Genomic DNA, 17,826 nt, shown 5'->3' with positions numbered 1-17,826 from the left:
TGGAACTCACTCTGTAGACCAGGCTGGCCTCGAACTCAGAAATCCTCCTGCCTCTGCTTCCCAAGTGCTGGGATTAAAGGCCACCACGCCCGGTCCATGTTACTTTTAAAAGGTAAAAAGATGTCTGGAAAGAATAAGATTCGGTAAACAAACTAGTATATCTTGATATATCTTACCATTAAGTTAAGGAAATGTAAGAGTAAATTTGAAAGAACATGAAATTAAAATAAGTTTTTGGAATTTGCTGCTTTTTTTTTTAATATCTCACACATATGTGTATGTATGTGTATGAAAGACAGGGTCTCACTAAGTAGCTCTTGCTGGCTGGCCTGGAATTCACAGAGATCTGCTTGCCTCTGCCTCTCAAGTACCAGGATTCAAGGTGTATGTACCACACCTGTCTTAATATAATATAATGTTTATATATATGACATAATTTTTATATATAATTCTTTGAGAATTTAATAAGATGTATTTTCACCATATTCACCCTCCACTCCTCCCCACATCCTCGTGTTTTTCAGATAGGGTTTCATGTGGCTGACAATAGTCTTGACTTCTAACCTTCCTGCTTCCACCTTCCAAATTCTAGGTTTAAGACATGTGAAAATAATTTAAGAGAAAACATTCCAAGGGACCTAAAATCCACCTGTGTTTCTCAACTAGCTTTACCAAGGAAAATAATGGCAGGATTTTTTTTTTTTTTAATGAATGGACACAGTTCCCTTAAGGGTCATCTGCAAAATGAGTCATCCTACAAAGCATGCAACTGAATTAACACTGCCTGTGTGTTTTGAGTACTATAATGCTGGATGCTCAACATTTTGCCTCACTTTTAAAACACTAGTTATACATTATCACTTATATATCACTACCAACTAGAAATAACATTTCCCCTATTTTGATCAACAGCCTTTGGTTCAAGGGTTCTCAGTTCACTTACGGCCACTGACACATGATCACAACTGAGATCAGCTAACAAGTCATGATTTATCAAAGGCTCTGTGATATCACTGTTACCTCCCAGGCTTGTATAAACAAGGCTAGACTTTAAAGAGTTATGTTTTAAAACATTTGAACAGGAAAAGAACAATCTATATAAATAGACACACAGAGATAGCAACACAGGCTGTAAAGGCCTAACACACTTAAATCCCCATAAAGCCACACCAAAATGAGCACATACTGAATCAACAGTACAGGAGGACTGGCTTGATTTTCCAATAGTCTAGTGTCTGTGTCCAAAGACAAGAGCCTACTCCATCATTAAGTCCAAGATCAAAATCAGCGAAAGCAACCTTTGTGGCAGAAAGGCCAGGGCCAGGGAACAATAAAGCGTCTGTGTGTCCCACTTAATGTCATTTAAAAAGAAAACAGATCTACAGAACTTCACAACTTTCCAAGCTGGACCCCCCACACACACCCCCCTCAATGAGAAATGAGCACAGGACCAATGTTCTAGTCTCTATTTAATCCTCCCAACAAGCCCTTTGATGCTCAAACTATACAAGGTGAACAGGGACGATAGTTATTTCAATATGACTCCAGCAGATACCTTATGAGGGACATATACTAGCAATCTATACACAAGTGCATTCTCCTTCCATGTGAGAGCTGTGCTAGCTGGGAGGCCCATGATGCCGGGCTTCTTGGAGAGCATAATGCAGCCAGATTCCTGAAGGACCACACCGAGGTCACCGAGGTCTGCCACCTGGCAGCTCTACCCTGTGCCAGTCTTTTCTCTCTGGCCACTCCTTCCTCAGTGTCCTGGCTTGATGATACTCTCCTAGAACCAAGTCAGAATACAAGTATCTAGGAATCAGGGATTAAAAGCAAAAATTCCTCCAGCTTTAAAGGTTGTTCCTTCCCCTTCCAACTCTATCTCTGCTCTGTGTACTCTAAAAGGTTGCCCTGAAACTGGATCTAGGATTCCTGCAAAGCTAGCCTAAGAGAGGTTTCACGTTGCCCATCCTAAGTTCCTACCCAGTGTATATCAATGTCTCCTCAAAGATCTGTCCCATGATCTATCCCCTTCTTCTACTGCAAACGCTCTAAAAACCCAAGAGAAACCTGAAACACTGGCACTGGCTGGAAAGGCTATTACATAACAACATCATGGAGTTTCTTATAGCTACATAAACTAATTTTGCAGGAAATGAGGTAAGGCAGGCACAGGGACAAAAGCAAATGAGAAGCCCCTACTATCAGCCCGTGACCTTTTTCCTTAGTGTGCGGGCTTTGACATGTGAGGGGCTTCTTATTCCCCTATAGGTTACATCACAGCGATGGAGGTGCCTATCAAATATAAACCTTACAACCTTGTAGTCAACAAGGTAGAGAGACATTATAAAACAACAACGTCAGTGCTGAAGAATGTGGCTTTGAAGGCATACACTGGACTAGGCGCCTTGGCTCTCTTTCTCCAAGAATTTGGACAAATTATTCCTCTATGCTTCAACGTCCTCATCTACAATCATAGACTAGTAACAAATCTATCCTCAGAGTTTTACTGCGAGAAGAAACTGAATGAGATATATAGTCCATCAGAACACAGAACTCAGAAAATGCTCCACAGGTAAAAGGCTGTTATTGTAAGCTGGTATTAATCTTGGGTGAAGATGCAAAAGACAAGCTAGTGAGCCCAACTCCCACCTTATTAACATTAGACTACATAGGGTAACAGAAATAGTACAGAATATAAATCCAGTGTCTTTTAAAAAGAAATTAAAGACTAAAGACACTAGTAAACCTGGTTACAACAATAATATAAATGACTAGGATGCCAGGCATGGTGGTTTATGCCTATAATCCTGGCACTCAGGAAACTGAGGCAGGAGGATTAGGAGGAATTCAGGGCCAGCCTGAGCTAAATGAGATACTGTCTTTAAAAAAAAGTTAGTTGTTTTGTTTTGTTTTTAAGTAAAATGACAGAACACAAAATAGTAAGCAAACTAAATAGAGTTTCACACAATGTAAAAAGAATATATGTATTTCAATATATATTTCTCAAGAAATACATATTCCATGTAGATTTCAATTCCATAATAATCTCTCATTTTAAAGTTGGGTTAATTTGACAGTGAAAACTAACTTCAGGCTGTCACAATGGTAAGGTTATTGGGTGAGGGGATTTCTGCTAAGCCTGAGCCTGAGCCTGAGGATCCGCAAAGTGGAAGAACCAAATGGGCCCACAAGTTGCCCTCAGATCTCCACAAGTACAAAGCAACATGTGTATACATGCCCCTTCCCCCCCAAAATAAAAATACAATAATTTGATTGTCAAAACTGTAAGAGGAGCAAGAAAACTTTGTGTGGATTCTGATAACTAGTAGTCCCTCGGGAAAAGAAAGAAAGAAAAGAAAAGAAAAGAAAAGAAAAGAAAAGAAAAGAAAAACAAATGTCCACTGCTAGTCACCATTTAAAGGTTCATTTTGCTACACACAGACTATATGCTTATAAATGCTGTGTGTACAGCACGTGATCTGAGATCGTTCATGGTCACTCAGTCTCAGAATAAATTACATAACACTGCCCCTTCACACAAAGCTGAAGACTGGAAGAAGTTCTAAAATGGAAAAGACTGCATAGCTACTCCCCAAAATATATTGTATTATATTCTTTTTTAATTTGTTAAACTACAATCCTCTTAAAATATATATTTATTTTTCAATTAACACACACAGTATTTTGTTTTTTGTTGGTTTTTGTTTTTTGGGTTGTTTTTTTTTTTACATTTTCTGTTGCTTTCTCTCCCTCCTCATCCCCACCATACCTCTGGTCTTCCCTTCCCCTCCCCCCTCATTCCCACCATGCCCCGTTCTTCTCTTAGCCCACCTCCCAGAACCTCTTTTCTACACCAACATCACACATGTCACATTACCCTGCCCTTCTTCAACTCCCTTTTTTCCTTCTCCCGGTTTCCTTTCGGTTAAACTATAATTCCTAGTGTCTGACTCTCTTAGTGTCAGTTAAATTCTACTCTCTGGAGAGTACACAGCATACGATCACTTTCCTGAGAGAAGTTAAAACAAGCTAAATACTTTTTTTCTGGTGTTTCTTAACTTGCAATTGTGATAAGCATCTAAAAATAAGTAAAAATCAATGCTTTACAAAAATATAACAGACTACTCACCACTGTTAGGAAAATAAAAACAAATATTTATACTATTTAAAAAAATTAATATTGTCAAAAAATAAGGAATCCTATCTCACATACACACACTCTCACACACACACACACACTCACACACCCATGGGTGGGGGAGCAGATGCTGGTGTATCAGAGGAAAAAAATACAAGTGTAAATTCTCACATTTCTTGAACTGTTGATTCTCCACCCTATTAAATAAATTTTTGGGTTTTTTTGTTCTGTTTTGAGACAGAACCTCTCAATTATGTAGCTCTGGCTGTCCCAAATTCCGTTATGTAGATTAGGCTGGCCTCAAACTCACAAGAGACCTACCTGCCTCTGCCTCTTGAGTGTTGGGATTCAAGGTGGTCACTACCACTCTTTTTTTTGTTTTGTTTTGTTTTTTGTTTTATTTTTCGAGGCAGGGTTTCTCTGTATATCCCTGGCTGTCCTGGAACTCACTCTATAAACCAGGCTGACCTAGAACTCAGAAATCTGCCTGCCTTTGCCTCCCAAGTGCTGGGATTAAAGGCATGTGCCACCACTGCCTGGCTTGGTCACCTCCACTCTTGCCTGAATAAATCCCTTAAAAAGAGTGATTCAGCTAGGTGGTATAGGTCACACCTGTAATCCCAAAACTGAGGAGGAGGTAGAGGCAAGAGTATTGTTGAATTTGAGACCAGCTACAGTCAGTTTTAGGCTAGCCTAGGCTACACAGCAAGATGGGAAAGGGGGGGGGGAGACATCAAAATTGGGCCTAAATCATCTTTTTTTTTTTCACAGCAATAATTTAAGTGTGAGGAAACTTAGTGTTATATTTAATTCAGGTTAACTCAATCATGAAGTATGTTCTGTATCAAACACGCTTTAGCCCAGAGACACCAGAATTAGTAAAGCAAGGCTTGTGCTGAGGAGTCCTGTGTCCACTGGAGAAGACACAAACTATCACCACATAATATATAGGGAGGGTTATAACCGCAATGTGTACAAAGTACACAAAATGTCAAGAAAGAAAATAAATGTGACCAATAACTGCCCCATGGATGAGGGCCAGACTAGCCCAGGGCAGACGGCCTTGAATATGAGTCTTACAGAGTGAAGTAGGCAGGAGGGGGACAGAAAGTCACAGGGATTCCAAGCTACAGAAGTGGTTATTTTAACCTTAAATATCATTATCACTTTTTTTTCCCTGATTATCTCCAGGAAAAAGAAAACTTCCTGTTTCTGGTCATTCAGTGTGTAAAAATCACAATCCCAGCACTGGTTGGTCCTATAACACCACTTGTAATACAAAAACAAAAGCAAAACAAAATAAACTTGGTCAGAAGTCTATTCGGCTCTTGAATAACCAAGATGAAAAAAAAACTAAAGATTTTAACTCTGTCACTTCAAACAACAGCAACACTCACCACAAAGAGAAGACAATGTTCAATAAAGAGAATTTGAAATAACTCTGTATAAATTAAAAAAAAAGACCTAAACAGCATTCAGATCAATTAAATATTACTAAAATAGCTGTACTTGGGATCTTAAATACTGGATAGGTTAAACTATTCAATAATTACAGGATACTTCATGTACTCAGCTTGAACATCTAAGGCTTGCAATGGCCTGTTAAATCTGAACTACGATGGCCTCTGCCTTCCTCTAGGCGCTACCTACGTATGTGGGTGATGGGATATGTATCTACGAAATGAGATAAACTGAACTGAGAAGCTATACCAAACTTTTGATAATGGCGAAAAGTTTTACATTTGCTCTCTGATACGAACTTTGGACAAACAAAGGCAGCCCAAACCTCATAGCTAGCTCCAGGAAAGGCCCGGCTAAGCTTTCTGCTTGAGGAAACTGACCTGCGGATATGAAAAGTCCTGTCTGATGAGCTGAGAAGGACTCCAAGCTCCCTCCATTTATGCATTCCAGCTGCCAGGAATTTGGCCCGTGGGACTTTTACAGCCAAATTCCCCCCTGCTTTACGCCTCACGAGGGTGGCAGGCTAGGAAAATGGTCGGATTAGGATAAAGAGGCCCATCATCTATTCCAAGGTCACCAAAAGTCTTACTGTGGCCACGGTAGTGCCTCCATTCTGAAAAGAGGAAATAAAACACAGCGGCAAGAAAATACAACCAGAGCCATATTTCTGAAGAAGAAAAAAGTTGTTCTTCACCGCTCTTGCAGAGTAACTTTGCAGGTCTCCGTAAGGACACAATGGACACTGCTGAAAAGTGTCACCAAACCACTCCACTCTCTGGGATCTCACACTTCTCTCCTCACTTGAGAAAGAAGATCCTGACCCTACTCCTTCAGGCTGCTGTGGGGATTGGCACTAAGCCACTAAAGGACCTGTCCTCAGAAGCCATCCCATAAGAGGTAACAAGATGACTAAAAAGCTCCCTTGAAGTTATTCTACTGGATTTACTCAAGGAACGCAGGAAAACGTCCAATGCCGTGGCTCGTTCAAGAGTTCCAGTCTCACTTTTCCTAAAGTAAAAAAAAAAAAAAAAATGTTGACCAATGAAGAAAAAAAGCACTGGGGAACTAAGTAGAAGCTGCCCAAACTCCTCAGAGCGATAACTGACCGCAGCTGTCTGAGAACAGGAGCTGCTGTTTAAGCCAACTAACTGCAAACAAAGTTTTCTAAAGCAAACTGATGGCTGGAGACTTTGACCTCTCCTAACTGTGTGTGACAGACATCCAACACGACTTCTTCTCGAAAATGGCAATTCAGACACTAGTTTTCGATCAAGTCCTGTGAGGTAACCGTCCTGAAGTCACTCTTTAATAAGTCACCGGGAACAACTCAAGGATGTCAACAAGGAGCGTCCCGCAGAAGGTTCCACTGAACTGATGGGACTGGAACCCAGAACTTCCCACGCTGGACCGTGAGAAGACGCTGCAGGTGGAGGCCTACGAGGGGTTCATAAGGGACCCTATCCCCGCACCCCAGGCCCCAGATACTGGAGGAGGTGCACTAAAGGGGGTGACCGGCCTTCCCCGCCTCCCCGAGGCAGGAGGACTCCCCGAAGCGGCGGCCGCTCCCCTCAGGACTAGCGCTGACATCCCCAGGCGTCCCGCCCAGCCTCGCGATCCCTGGTCCGGAGGGGCCGGGCCGCGCCCCCCGCGCTCCGGCTGGCCCGCGCGCCCCACCCAGCCCGCGCCGCGCGCCTCACCCGGTCGGAGCTGCAGGCCGCCGTCGCGCCGGCTGCACCACAGGGCACGCTCGCCCTGCTGCAGGATGTAGTGGTCCTTGGCCTGAAAGAGCTCCATGCCGGCCCCACGCGCTCAGGGAGGCGGCGGTCCCCCGGCCCAGGCACGGCAGCGGCCCGCCCTGGAGCGATGCTGGAGTCCTCCTCCACCGCCACCACCAGAGTCCGTGCCTCAAGGAGACTCCGAGGACCCACCCCACGGAAGAACAGAGTAGGGAAGCACTCGGGGGCCTGACCCGCGGGCCAAGAACACGCTTGGGCGGCCGAGGCCCGGGAGGCCTTTCCCCCCTCCCCCCACAACTCCTGTACCTAGGCCCCGCCCCCTACCCTGAGACTCCACCTCCTACAGTTCATCCTGGCTCCCTCTAGACTCCGCCTCCTCCCAGGTTCCTCCCCTCGGCGTGCAACTTTCCCTCCTATAGTTCCTCCCCTCTGCCTTAGGCTCCGCCCTTGCTCAGGCTCCTCCTCCGACCGTCCGACTCCGCCTCCCTCTGTAGTTCTCCGAAAGCCCTCCTAGGCCCCGCCCTGGTCCCGCCCACGAGTGTCTGGCTCAGCCCTCTCCCAGCCTGTGTCTCAATCCTCTTTCTCCTTTCAGCTCTCGCCGCGCCTCTTTCAGTTCCTCCCTCTCTGTCTATAGCCTCCACTCCTCTGCCTCTCCCACTCGCCGGCCTTCTTACCAGCTGCGACCTCAGGCAGACCCGGAGCCTAAATCTGGTTATACTGGCTCGACGCCCTTTATGCAGCCATTTCTTGATCTTTCCCTGATGTGCAAGCCGGTCCTTCATTCCTTCCATTAGCTCCTAGAAAAGTCTGGTCAAGTCCCCGAATCCACCTGACATTCCTTCCTTCTCAGAGTACATTTACCCCTAGTCTGAGCGAAGACCAAACCAAGCCCAGAAGTACAGCCATGGTTGTCTCCAGGGTTCTACCAAGTTGGCACTCGGCTGAGCAGAGGCCGCTCTGTTTTGGCGTTTCCTATTAGAACCTGGACACCAGTAATCATTTAGTAAATGCACATTAGTGGAGATGTGTCTCCACAGAATACACACTTAGAGTTAGCTGGGCTAGTGAGGAGAAGGTACAGCAAAGTCTGAGAAGCCGGCCCACAGGAAGTCAGTAAAAGGGGCGTCACTCAGAGATGGTAAAATGGCCAGGTGTCAGTCTGAACCAGAAAGATTTAGAGAAAAAGCTTCCAATTCTAGACCTATCTCCCAGTCTCCAGACTTTGGGTCTGTCTTGTTGTGTGTGATCTTGGGACAATTTTAGTCTCTATTGGTTGAATTTGTGACCTTTATTACACTCTTAGGCTCCCAATTCTGTATGTTCCTGCCTTCCTTTAAAGCAATCTTTTTTTTAAAAAAAGAGGCCTAAGGGCTGGAGAGAGGCTGGGTGGGTCAAGAGTACTTTGCTACTTTTGCAGAGGACCTCGGCTCAGTTCCCAGCACCTCCAGGGTAGCTCACAACCAACTGTGATTGGACGCTTCTTCTGACCTCTGTTCCTGTATGTGTGTAGTGCAGAGGCTCATAAATATAAAGTAAATGGTGCTGGTGCTGGTGGTGCTGGTGGTGCTGGTGGTGCTGGTGCTGGTGGTGTTGGTGCTGGTGCTGCTGGTGCTGCTGGTGCTGCTGGTGCTGCTGGTGGTGGTGGTGCTGGTGGTGCTGCTGGTGCTGCTGGTGCTGCTGGTGCTGCTGGTGGTGGTGGTGCTGGTGGTGGTGCTGGTGCTACTGGTGCTGGTGGTGCTGGTGCTGCTGGTGCTGCTGCTGGTGGTGGTGCTGTTGGAGCTGGTGCTGGTGCTGCTGGTGCTGCTGGTGCTGCTGGTGCTGCTGGTGCTGCTGCTGGTGGTGGTGCTGCTGGTGGTGGTGCTGTTGGAGCTGGTGGTGGTGCTGCTGGTGGTGGTGCTGTTGGAGCTGGTGGTGGTGCTGCTGGTGCTGCTGCTGGTGGTGGTGCTGTTGGAGCTGGTGGTGGTGGTGCTGCTGGTGCTGCTGCTGGTGGTGGTGCTGCTGGTGCTGGTGGTTTTTGTTGTTGTTTTTCTTTAAAAGCCTAAGATACCACAAAGGATGTGATACTTTTAACCTTTTGCTCAAATGAAATTGAGAGGTCTCCAAAAACAGGGAGGAGCTCTTATTACTGATCATACTACTCTCACTGCTGAATTTCCACAGCCCATCCAATGTCTCATGACCACAAGACGTCCTGGGATCTTTCTCCCTAAGCTCAGTGTCTGGTGGCTGCTCCAGACAACCCACCGTAAGAGTGGTGGCTACTCTATCAAATACGATGTGATTTGGGCAAAGGTTATGTGATGTTTTGTATGTGCTCAGCCCAGGGAGTGGCACTATTAGAAGGTGTGGCTCTGTTGTACTAGATGTGTCACTGTGGGTGTGGGCTTTAATACCCTAGTCCTAGCTGCCTGGAAGCCAGTCTTCCACTAGCAGCCTTCAGATGAAGATGCAGAACTCTCAGCTCTGCCTGCACCATGCCTGCCTGGATGATAATGAACTAAACCTCTGAACCTGTAAGCCAGCCCCAAGTAAATGCTCTTCTTTATAAGACTTGCCTTGGTCATGGTGTCTGCTCACCATGTAGTAGTGAAACCCTAAGGCAGGTAATGACAGTAAAAAGTTTCAATAGAAACTTAGAAAATTAAATCAACTGCAGATTAATTGTTGAATCCAGGCATATGTTGACTTTCTTCAGCAAACACGAGTAGTGAGAACATTCTTTGAAGACAGTATGTCTTAAAAATGATTTCATTATTTATTTAAAAATCACATTAAACAAGCCTGTTTAAAATAGACTAAGCCAGTCATGATGGTGCATGCTCAAAACCCCAACACTTAGGGGGTAAAGGCAAAGAGGGTCAGAAGTTCCAAGCTATGACTCTAGCTGCATATGTATCAAAAGATGGCCTAGTAGGCCATCACTGGAAAGAGAGGCCCATTGGACATGCAAACTTTATATGCCCCAGTACAGGGGAACGCCAGGGCCAAAAAGTGGGAATGGGTGGGTAGGGGAGCAGGGGTGGGGGGAGGGTATGGGGGACTTTTGAGATAGCATTGGAAATGTAATTGAGGAAAATACGTAATAAAAATTAAAAAATTAAAAAAAAGAAGTTCCGAGCTAGCCTGGGCTACATAAGACCATGTCTCAAAAATAAAAAATTAGTTAATTAAAACTTTTCCAAATGTTTTAAATCACTGGTTTCAACCATGTGGCTACTTCCTAGGATTGAAAGAAAATAAAACTTGAGACCTGTGATTCGTGTAATTTATGTCAAATAGCCCAAAGAGTTGTTTGTGAGCTTTGAAACCTGGGGCTGAGAACATAGCAGAACAGGCCAGGTGCCTGGGCAGTCTAAGTGTGGCACCCATCATTAAGACATTCCTGAGGCTGCTTAGCCATAAAGATAAAGAGAATGACATGCTGGACTGGCCCGTGCCTCCCTATCTCCCGCCCTTCTGACCTAAGTTAAATGTTAACAGGCTGCTGATGTTTAAATGAACCAATCATGTGAAACCACGCCAATTCCTCCCCCAGCCCCAGACCCTTTTCTATAAAAACCCCTAGCTTCCAAGCCTTGTGGTCGAATCCACTGTCTCCTGCATGAGATACATTTCGACCCGGAGCTCCGCCATTAAACTACCTCATATTTTTACATCAAGACGGTCTGCTTGTTGTGATTCTTGGGTGCACGCTGAATCAGGAGTTGAGTGGGGGTTTCCCCACTAGGTTCTTTCATTTGGAGGTCCCACCGAGATCTGCGTGACACCCAGGAACCTCGAAAGACCCCTTGGAGGTACGTTTGTTTTTGTGCGTCTTACATGTTGTCTAAGTGTGGCACCGCTGAATTTGTGTCTTGGTTTGTGAATTTGTGTCTTGTTTTTACAGTTCTGAGATTGTGGGTTCAAGTCCCACCTCGTGCCTTGGCTTTACAGGATCAGCTGGAAAACTTTTAAAACCTATCAATGCTTAGACCTCAGACCAACTGAAGAACTTAATTAGTGAAGGGCATTGGCACCAGTATTTTTTTTTTTAACTCAACCAAATGAATGTAATGTGCACCTAATGTTGTTAATGTAATAATTCCACTATTTGGAATGAAATTAATTGGAAAACTGCCAGACGGTCTGGTAAACACAGCAGTTACTCTTTAATATCATTGTATGAGATTGGGTACCTATAAATCCAGACCTAGCACTCAGTAAGAGAGAGGAAACCCTGGGAAAATGATACTCCCGTTATCTGTCTGACTCAAAAGCATACTGCTCTCTCCTTTGGGTTCTGAACCCACATTGAGCCCTGGGCATAGGGCAGTGGGAGAAAAGGGGCAGTACTTTGATCCTCAGGCAGATCTCAGCAAGTCCCTGCCACAGCTGACTTCCCTTCACCTTAGACTTTGTGACCCTTGAATCTTGCAGAGTTCCTGACCCCTGCCTGACCTGTTCACGCTTGGCCTATTGCTATTTTCGAACCTTCATCCATCTCTTCCAACGTGTTGATTCAAAGCCTCCTGCTCTGCTTGTTACCAGGGTTACAAAGGAAGTAGTTCCTGCTGTCCCAGGTTTTGAACAGCAATGACCATTTTACATGTCAGTTACCTTTTTTACATGTATGGTTATAATTTAATTGTTTCAATTGTTTGTTCATTTGTTTGTTTGTTTGTTTGTTTGTTTTTCAAGACAGAGTTTCTCTGTATAACCCTGCCTGTCCTGGAACAGATCTGCCTGCCTCTAACTCCGAAGCACTGGGACTAAAGGCATGTGCTACCCTGCCTGGCTTATTTTGGGTATTTGAGACAGGGTCTCGCTATATATGTGGCCTGTAACTCAATACCTAGACCAGGCTTGGTTTTGAACTCACAAAGATTTGACTCTGCCTCCCAAGTACTGAAATGAAAGGCATGTTCTACCATAACCCTGCCTTTCACTTTTATTTTTAACTGTGTGTTTGTGTGTGTGTGTGTGTGTGTGTGTTAGCGTGTGCACACGTGTATCTATGTATCCATATGTATATGTCTAAGTATGAGTGTGGATATGTGTATATAGGGAGTGCATATGAATCTGTTGCCCACAGAGGCTAAAAGAGGGTGTCAAATCCCCTGACACCGGGGAAGGGAATAGGGGACTTTCGGGTAGCATTTGAAATGTAAATGAAGAAAATATCTAATAAAAAATTGAAAAATTTTAAAAATTGAAAAAAAAATCCCCTGATGCAGGAGTAGCTGTGAATACCTGTAATTTTAATGTTTTCAAAGCTTGCTTTTAATAATGGTTCTTAAACGCTTTAACCTCCCTTCTGGCCCAACACCCACCAGAGACAGGGGAGAAGTAAAGCTATGGGGGAAGTGGACCTGTTCAGAAAGTGTTCTTTGTTTTGTTTTTTTTGTTTTTTTCGAGACAGGGTTTCTCTGTGTAGCCCTGGCTGTCCTGGCACTCACTTTGTAGACCAGGCTGGCCTCGAACTCAGAAATCCGCCTGCCTCTGCCTCCCGAGTGCTGGGATTAAAGGCGTGCGCCACCACGCCCGGCCAGAAAGTGTTCTTTGAAGCAAATCCAATCAGCGCTGTCAGGAAATCAACAGTTTAGTTCACAGGTCTGTAGCAGCAGCTCAATCCATTCACAAATACTTCATAAGTATACCAAAAATCCTGTCTGGTAGATTTGGGATAGCAAACAGCAGTGGTGGTACAACCTAGCAGCAGAGACAGCCAGGCACAAGTCAGCAGGAGGAACCAGGACCAAGAGGAACACCAGGAGAAGTTCTTTGTCATGCCTCTTTCAGTGAAGCAAAGATCGGCAAAGACTCAAGACCAAAAAGCATTGCAGAGCTAGCTCTACAAGCAAGCCTCTCTCATAGTGCATTGAGTCCTATTAATACTTTCTCCAAACATCACATGTCCTCCATGGGTCTTGCCTCACCATGTATCTTGCCTCGGCATGTGAGTCTGTCTTAGCAAAACTTCACTTAAGTCTGTATCAGCTGACATCACTCTGCCAATCAGCCTGAGTCCCAGGAAGCGGCAAGCCGCTGGCTGACACACTAGCAGAAGTTTTTTGGTTCGTTTCTTTCTCTGGAGTCCTGACAAATGTAGCTCAACTACACAATAGAAAGCAAACTAATGCATGTGTGTTGTTATCGAAGAATCCTTCATCACATGTCCTTTCATGTGCTTGCTTGAGCAGAACATCCTTTTACCGTGCTTGCTTCAGTGAGATGTTCCTTCACAATCTGCCTTAGGGAAACATCCTTTCACCTGTGTCCGCTTCAGGAGAGCACTCCTTCACGTGTTTGCCCCAACAAAACACCATCCAACACAACTGACCTTCCAAAGAACCCTCAAGTTTCCACTTTAAGTACCCCCACACACACACACACACGCATGCACGCATGCACGCATGCACACACACACAAAATTCAGGTGCCAAGGACCAAACTCAGGTCCTCTGCAAGAGCAGTGTGTGCTCTTAAATGCTGCTGAGCCACCTCTCAAATTTTCGTGTCCTTTTTTTAATTTAAAAAAAAAAATAGAGAATCCCTGCAGCATTGAAACCATCAAATGTGCACAAATGTATCCTGAAGTGGAAGCTCCTAGTTTCTTTGGAAAGTTGTTTATGCCAAATGATGTTTTGCTGGGGCACGCAGGTGAAGGGATGCCTTGCTAAAGCAGACAAGTGAAAGGCTGTTTCCTGAAGCAGACATGGGCGAAAGGATATTTTAATATCGCAAACATGTGGGAGGAGCTGTGATGAAGTGTAACTATGACTCCCACAGACAGTGGAAGATGAGCACTGAGCATTGCTTTGGTTTGCTCCACCTCACAATTTTTCACCAATGACATGCTTTACATAGCGTTGTTGAGCCCAACTCATGGTGATGCCACCATTGAGAGAAACTTGCCCAAGAACTGCTTTTGAGGTTCCTACAGCAGCTTGCCTCTTCTATTGCTGATTGGTGAACCTGGTGGTTCCTTCAAGATTGAACTACAGCTGCTGGTTTGTACCTGGTGTCTGCTTGCCAAAAGGACTAGCTGCTGGTTCGTGTGTGGTGACTGCCTAGAGGGCTGGTCTGCAGCTGCTGAGTCTTATTTGGTGTTTGCTCAGGACTGAACTGCTGCCTAAGAAGATGAGCTCACCCCTAAAGAACTATTGCTGAACAGGTCCACTTCCCCCATATCCTAATAACTTTTCTTTTCCACTACCTTTGCCGGTGGGCTAGAGGAGAGGTTGGACCCTTATTAAATGTAGATTGCAAAACATTTATGTCAACAGTATCTACACACTTAATTCTACCCAAATAAAAGTGGTACATAGGCCAGGCAGTGGTGGCACATGCCTTTAATCCCAGGCAGAGGCAGGCGAATTTCTGAGGCCAGCCTGGTCTACAGAGTGAGTTCCACAACAGCCATGACTATACAGAGAAACCCTATCTCAAAAAACAAAACAAAACAAAACAAAACAAAAAAAGCCGCGCATGACCCAACTCTGATAAAAATTTTGGACCTTCAAAGTCAGGTCCTTTTGTTTGTTTGTTTGGTTGGTTGGTTTGTTTGGTTTTTTTTTTTTTTTTTTTTTTTTTTTTTTGGTTTTTCGAGACAGGGTTTCTCTATATAGCCCTGGCTGTCCTGGAACTCACTTTGTAGACCAGGCAGGCCTCGAACTCAGAAATCCGCCTGCCTCTGCCTCCCGAGTGCTGGGATTAAAGGCGTGTGCCACCACGCCCAGCTCGTTTGTTTTGGTTTTGTGGTAAAAGAAATCAAACCCTTGGCCATGACAGACCAGAACTCCACACATGAGCTATAAATGCAGTTTCTCAATGTTAGTGTTATTATTTGACACTGAGGTTTTTTTAAGTCTGATTAGACTTTGGTATCCTCTGGTGAAATTTGAGTTTAGCATCATTTCCTATCTCTCATTTATGCGTGTTCACAATCATGTACATCATATGTCTATGAGCACTTTTGCTTTTCTTTTTCCCTTCCTTAGATTTATTTATTTATTTTATGTGCACTGATATTTTGACTGTACGTATGTCTGTGTGAGGGTGTCAGATCCCCTGGAACGAGACTCACAGTTGTGAGCTGCCATGTGGATGGTGGGAATGAAAGTGGGTCCTCTGGAAGAGCAGCCAGTGCCCTTAGGTCTTATCTCCGTGTATGAAATATCCCAGTGGAGTGATTGGTTTTGTTTGGTTGTTTGGATTTGGGTTTGAGACAGTCTTACTCTACAGGCGAGGCCACCCTAGAACTCACTATGTTCCTCTGATGTCTCAAAATGCAGCTGTCCTCCTCACCCCAGACTCCTAGCTGCTAAGATCACAGGGGTGAGATGCCACAACGCGCAAGAATAGGTTTTTAATTTTGTTTTTACACATATTTTTCCTCCTCACCGGAAGCTAATTTCTTAGATCAGCGGTCTGATGGCTCCTTCCTTTGTTTGTTTGTTTCTTCCTTCCTTTTTTTGTTTGAGGTAGGATCTATGTCTCTGTGGATGGATGAACATATGCAGCAATCCCTAACCTCTGCATGATGAAATTATACTTGTATGTCTCCTTAGCTAAATGGTCAGAACAGATTAACTTTAGGGTTAGAGGTCCAAGACACAGCTGTGATGGGGGATGCTTTGGGTTTTGCGGTTGAGTGGTGGAGTTTTCTATTACCAGAGAAGTCACCCTCATCAGTGTAGACGATTGTATCTAATCCACAGGGAGCTGGCTCAGGACCAAAAAGGCAGAGGCAGAATGTAGGGAGCAGAGGAAGCCCTGAAGGAATATATATTATTGAGATGAGTGCAGCCAGGTGCAGTGCAGCCTCAGTCCCATGGAAATGCAAATTTTGTGAGGCACAGAGAGATGACAAAGCCTTCCTCTGATCCAAGTACATATGAGCATTTATGTTATAAATAATTGACCTAATAATAATATAGTTATTATAGTTATCAATAATAACTAATAATAATATAGTTATAATAATATAGTTAATATAGTTATTATTAGCCATAGCTTCCTCTTCCCAGATATGTACAGCCTGAGACTGCTCCCCTATAGAGACCTCCCACTGAGACGAGCTAGCCCCTACTCCTAGTAAACTATTTCATCTGTGTGAGTACATGGCACATGTGTGTGGGGGCCCATGAAATTGGGGAGAGTCAGATGCCTTAGAACTGGAGTTACATGTGGTTCTAAACTGCCTGCCATGGGTGCTAGGAACTGAACTCAGATCCTCTGGAAGTGCTCTTAACCACCGATCTATCTCTCTAGCCCCAGATCAAGTCTCACTATGTAGCCCAGGCTGGACTGAAACTTGATATGTAGACTGGGCTAGCCTTGCACTCACCAAGACCCTCTACCTTTGTCTTCTGATTGCTAGGATTAAAGGCAAATGCCACCACACCCAGGTATAGGCATAAATTTTTCTCAACCTCTCCTCTAGCCCACCATCCACCAGAGGTAGAGGAAGAGAAAAGTTATGAAGACATGGGGGAAGTAGACCTGTTTAAAAATAGTTCTTTGGTGGTGAGTCCAATCTTTGTTGTCAGGATATCAGCAGTTCAGTCCTGTAGCAAACACCAAATATGAATCAACAGCTGCAGTCCAGTCCTGCCAGCAGACACCACACATGAACCAGCAGCTGCAGTCCACTCCACTTGGCAGTCACCACACAGGAACCAACAAGGGCAGCTCAATCCATAAGAAACAGCAAGGCTCACCAACCTGCCCAAGGCCTTAGAAGTGGCAAGAAACCACAGGAACCTCACAAGAAGTTCTTTGTCGAGTTTCTCTCTAAGGTATCACTACAAGCAGAGCTCAGCAATACAATATAAGGCATACAAATACGTGCTTGTCTTTAGCGAAGAGGAGCAAGGTGAAACAAACAAAACCAATGCTTAGCTTCCACTGTGTGTGGGGTCATATTTATATTCCTCCATCATGCATCCTTTCATGTCTTTGCTTCAGCAGAACATTCTTTCACCTGTGTGCCCCAGCAAAACATCATTTGACATCACTGGCTTTCCAAAGAAACCAGAAGTTTACACTTCATCCAGCCTTATATGTATTTTCATGGATGCTATTGGTTTTGGTTCTCCACACAAACTAAAAATCACATGAATAAAGCCTGACAGAATGGAACATTAGGGAGGCAGAGGCAGAGAGATAACTGGGGTTTGCTGGCCATCAAACTTAGCTGAATCAGTAAGGTTCAGTCCATAGTCAGTGAGAGGCCTTACCTTGAAAAAGCAAAGCAGAGCACAGCAAAGGAAGATCTGTCTCTGGCCTCCGCAGTATAGAAACACAATTGCACCTGCATTCTACACACACAAAGCAAGGAGCTGAATACGTCTGTCCTCGCCCCGTACTTCACAGGTTGAAGAGCTACCCACATTAGAGAGAGGTTTAGGGGATGAGATCAGCGTCCTGATGAATGATGAGGGTTGAGCTTCCTTTAAACTTTGACTTATTAGAAAAACACAATAAGGCTCCTGCTCCGGGGTCACG

The 17,826-nt window shown here is 44.6% G+C and overlaps 1 protein-coding gene across 3 annotated transcripts in view; it reads right to left on the bottom strand.

The window, feature by feature from the left end:
- The window catches only part of Inpp5f (inositol polyphosphate-5-phosphatase F), an 88,016-nt gene extending 80,385 nt beyond the window's left edge, over positions 1-7,631 (bottom strand). The window contains exons 1-2 of one of the 3 annotated variants that reach the window (XM_029480074.1): positions 7,300-7,361; positions 6,549-6,610 (exon numbers count right to left, since the gene is read on the bottom strand). Coding sequence is in view for 2 of the 3 variants with exons in the window: in XM_021166953.1 (XP_021022612.1) it covers positions 7,300-7,396 (97 nt within the window). In the remaining variant the exon portion in view is untranslated. Of the gene's footprint in view, positions 1-6,548; positions 6,611-7,299 lie in introns of all 3 variants that reach the window. The other 2 variants (XM_021166953.1, XM_029480073.1) reach the window with 2 other exon arrangements.
- Positions 7,632-17,826: the final 10,195 nt, after the last annotated feature.

Source organism: Mus caroli, chromosome 7 (genome assembly GCF_900094665.2).
Source record: "Mus caroli chromosome 7, CAROLI_EIJ_v1.1, whole genome shotgun sequence".
Classification (NCBI taxonomy): Eukaryota; Metazoa; Chordata; class Mammalia; order Rodentia; family Muridae; genus Mus; species Mus caroli.
This window is presented reverse-complemented; position numbering and strand designations above follow the sequence as displayed.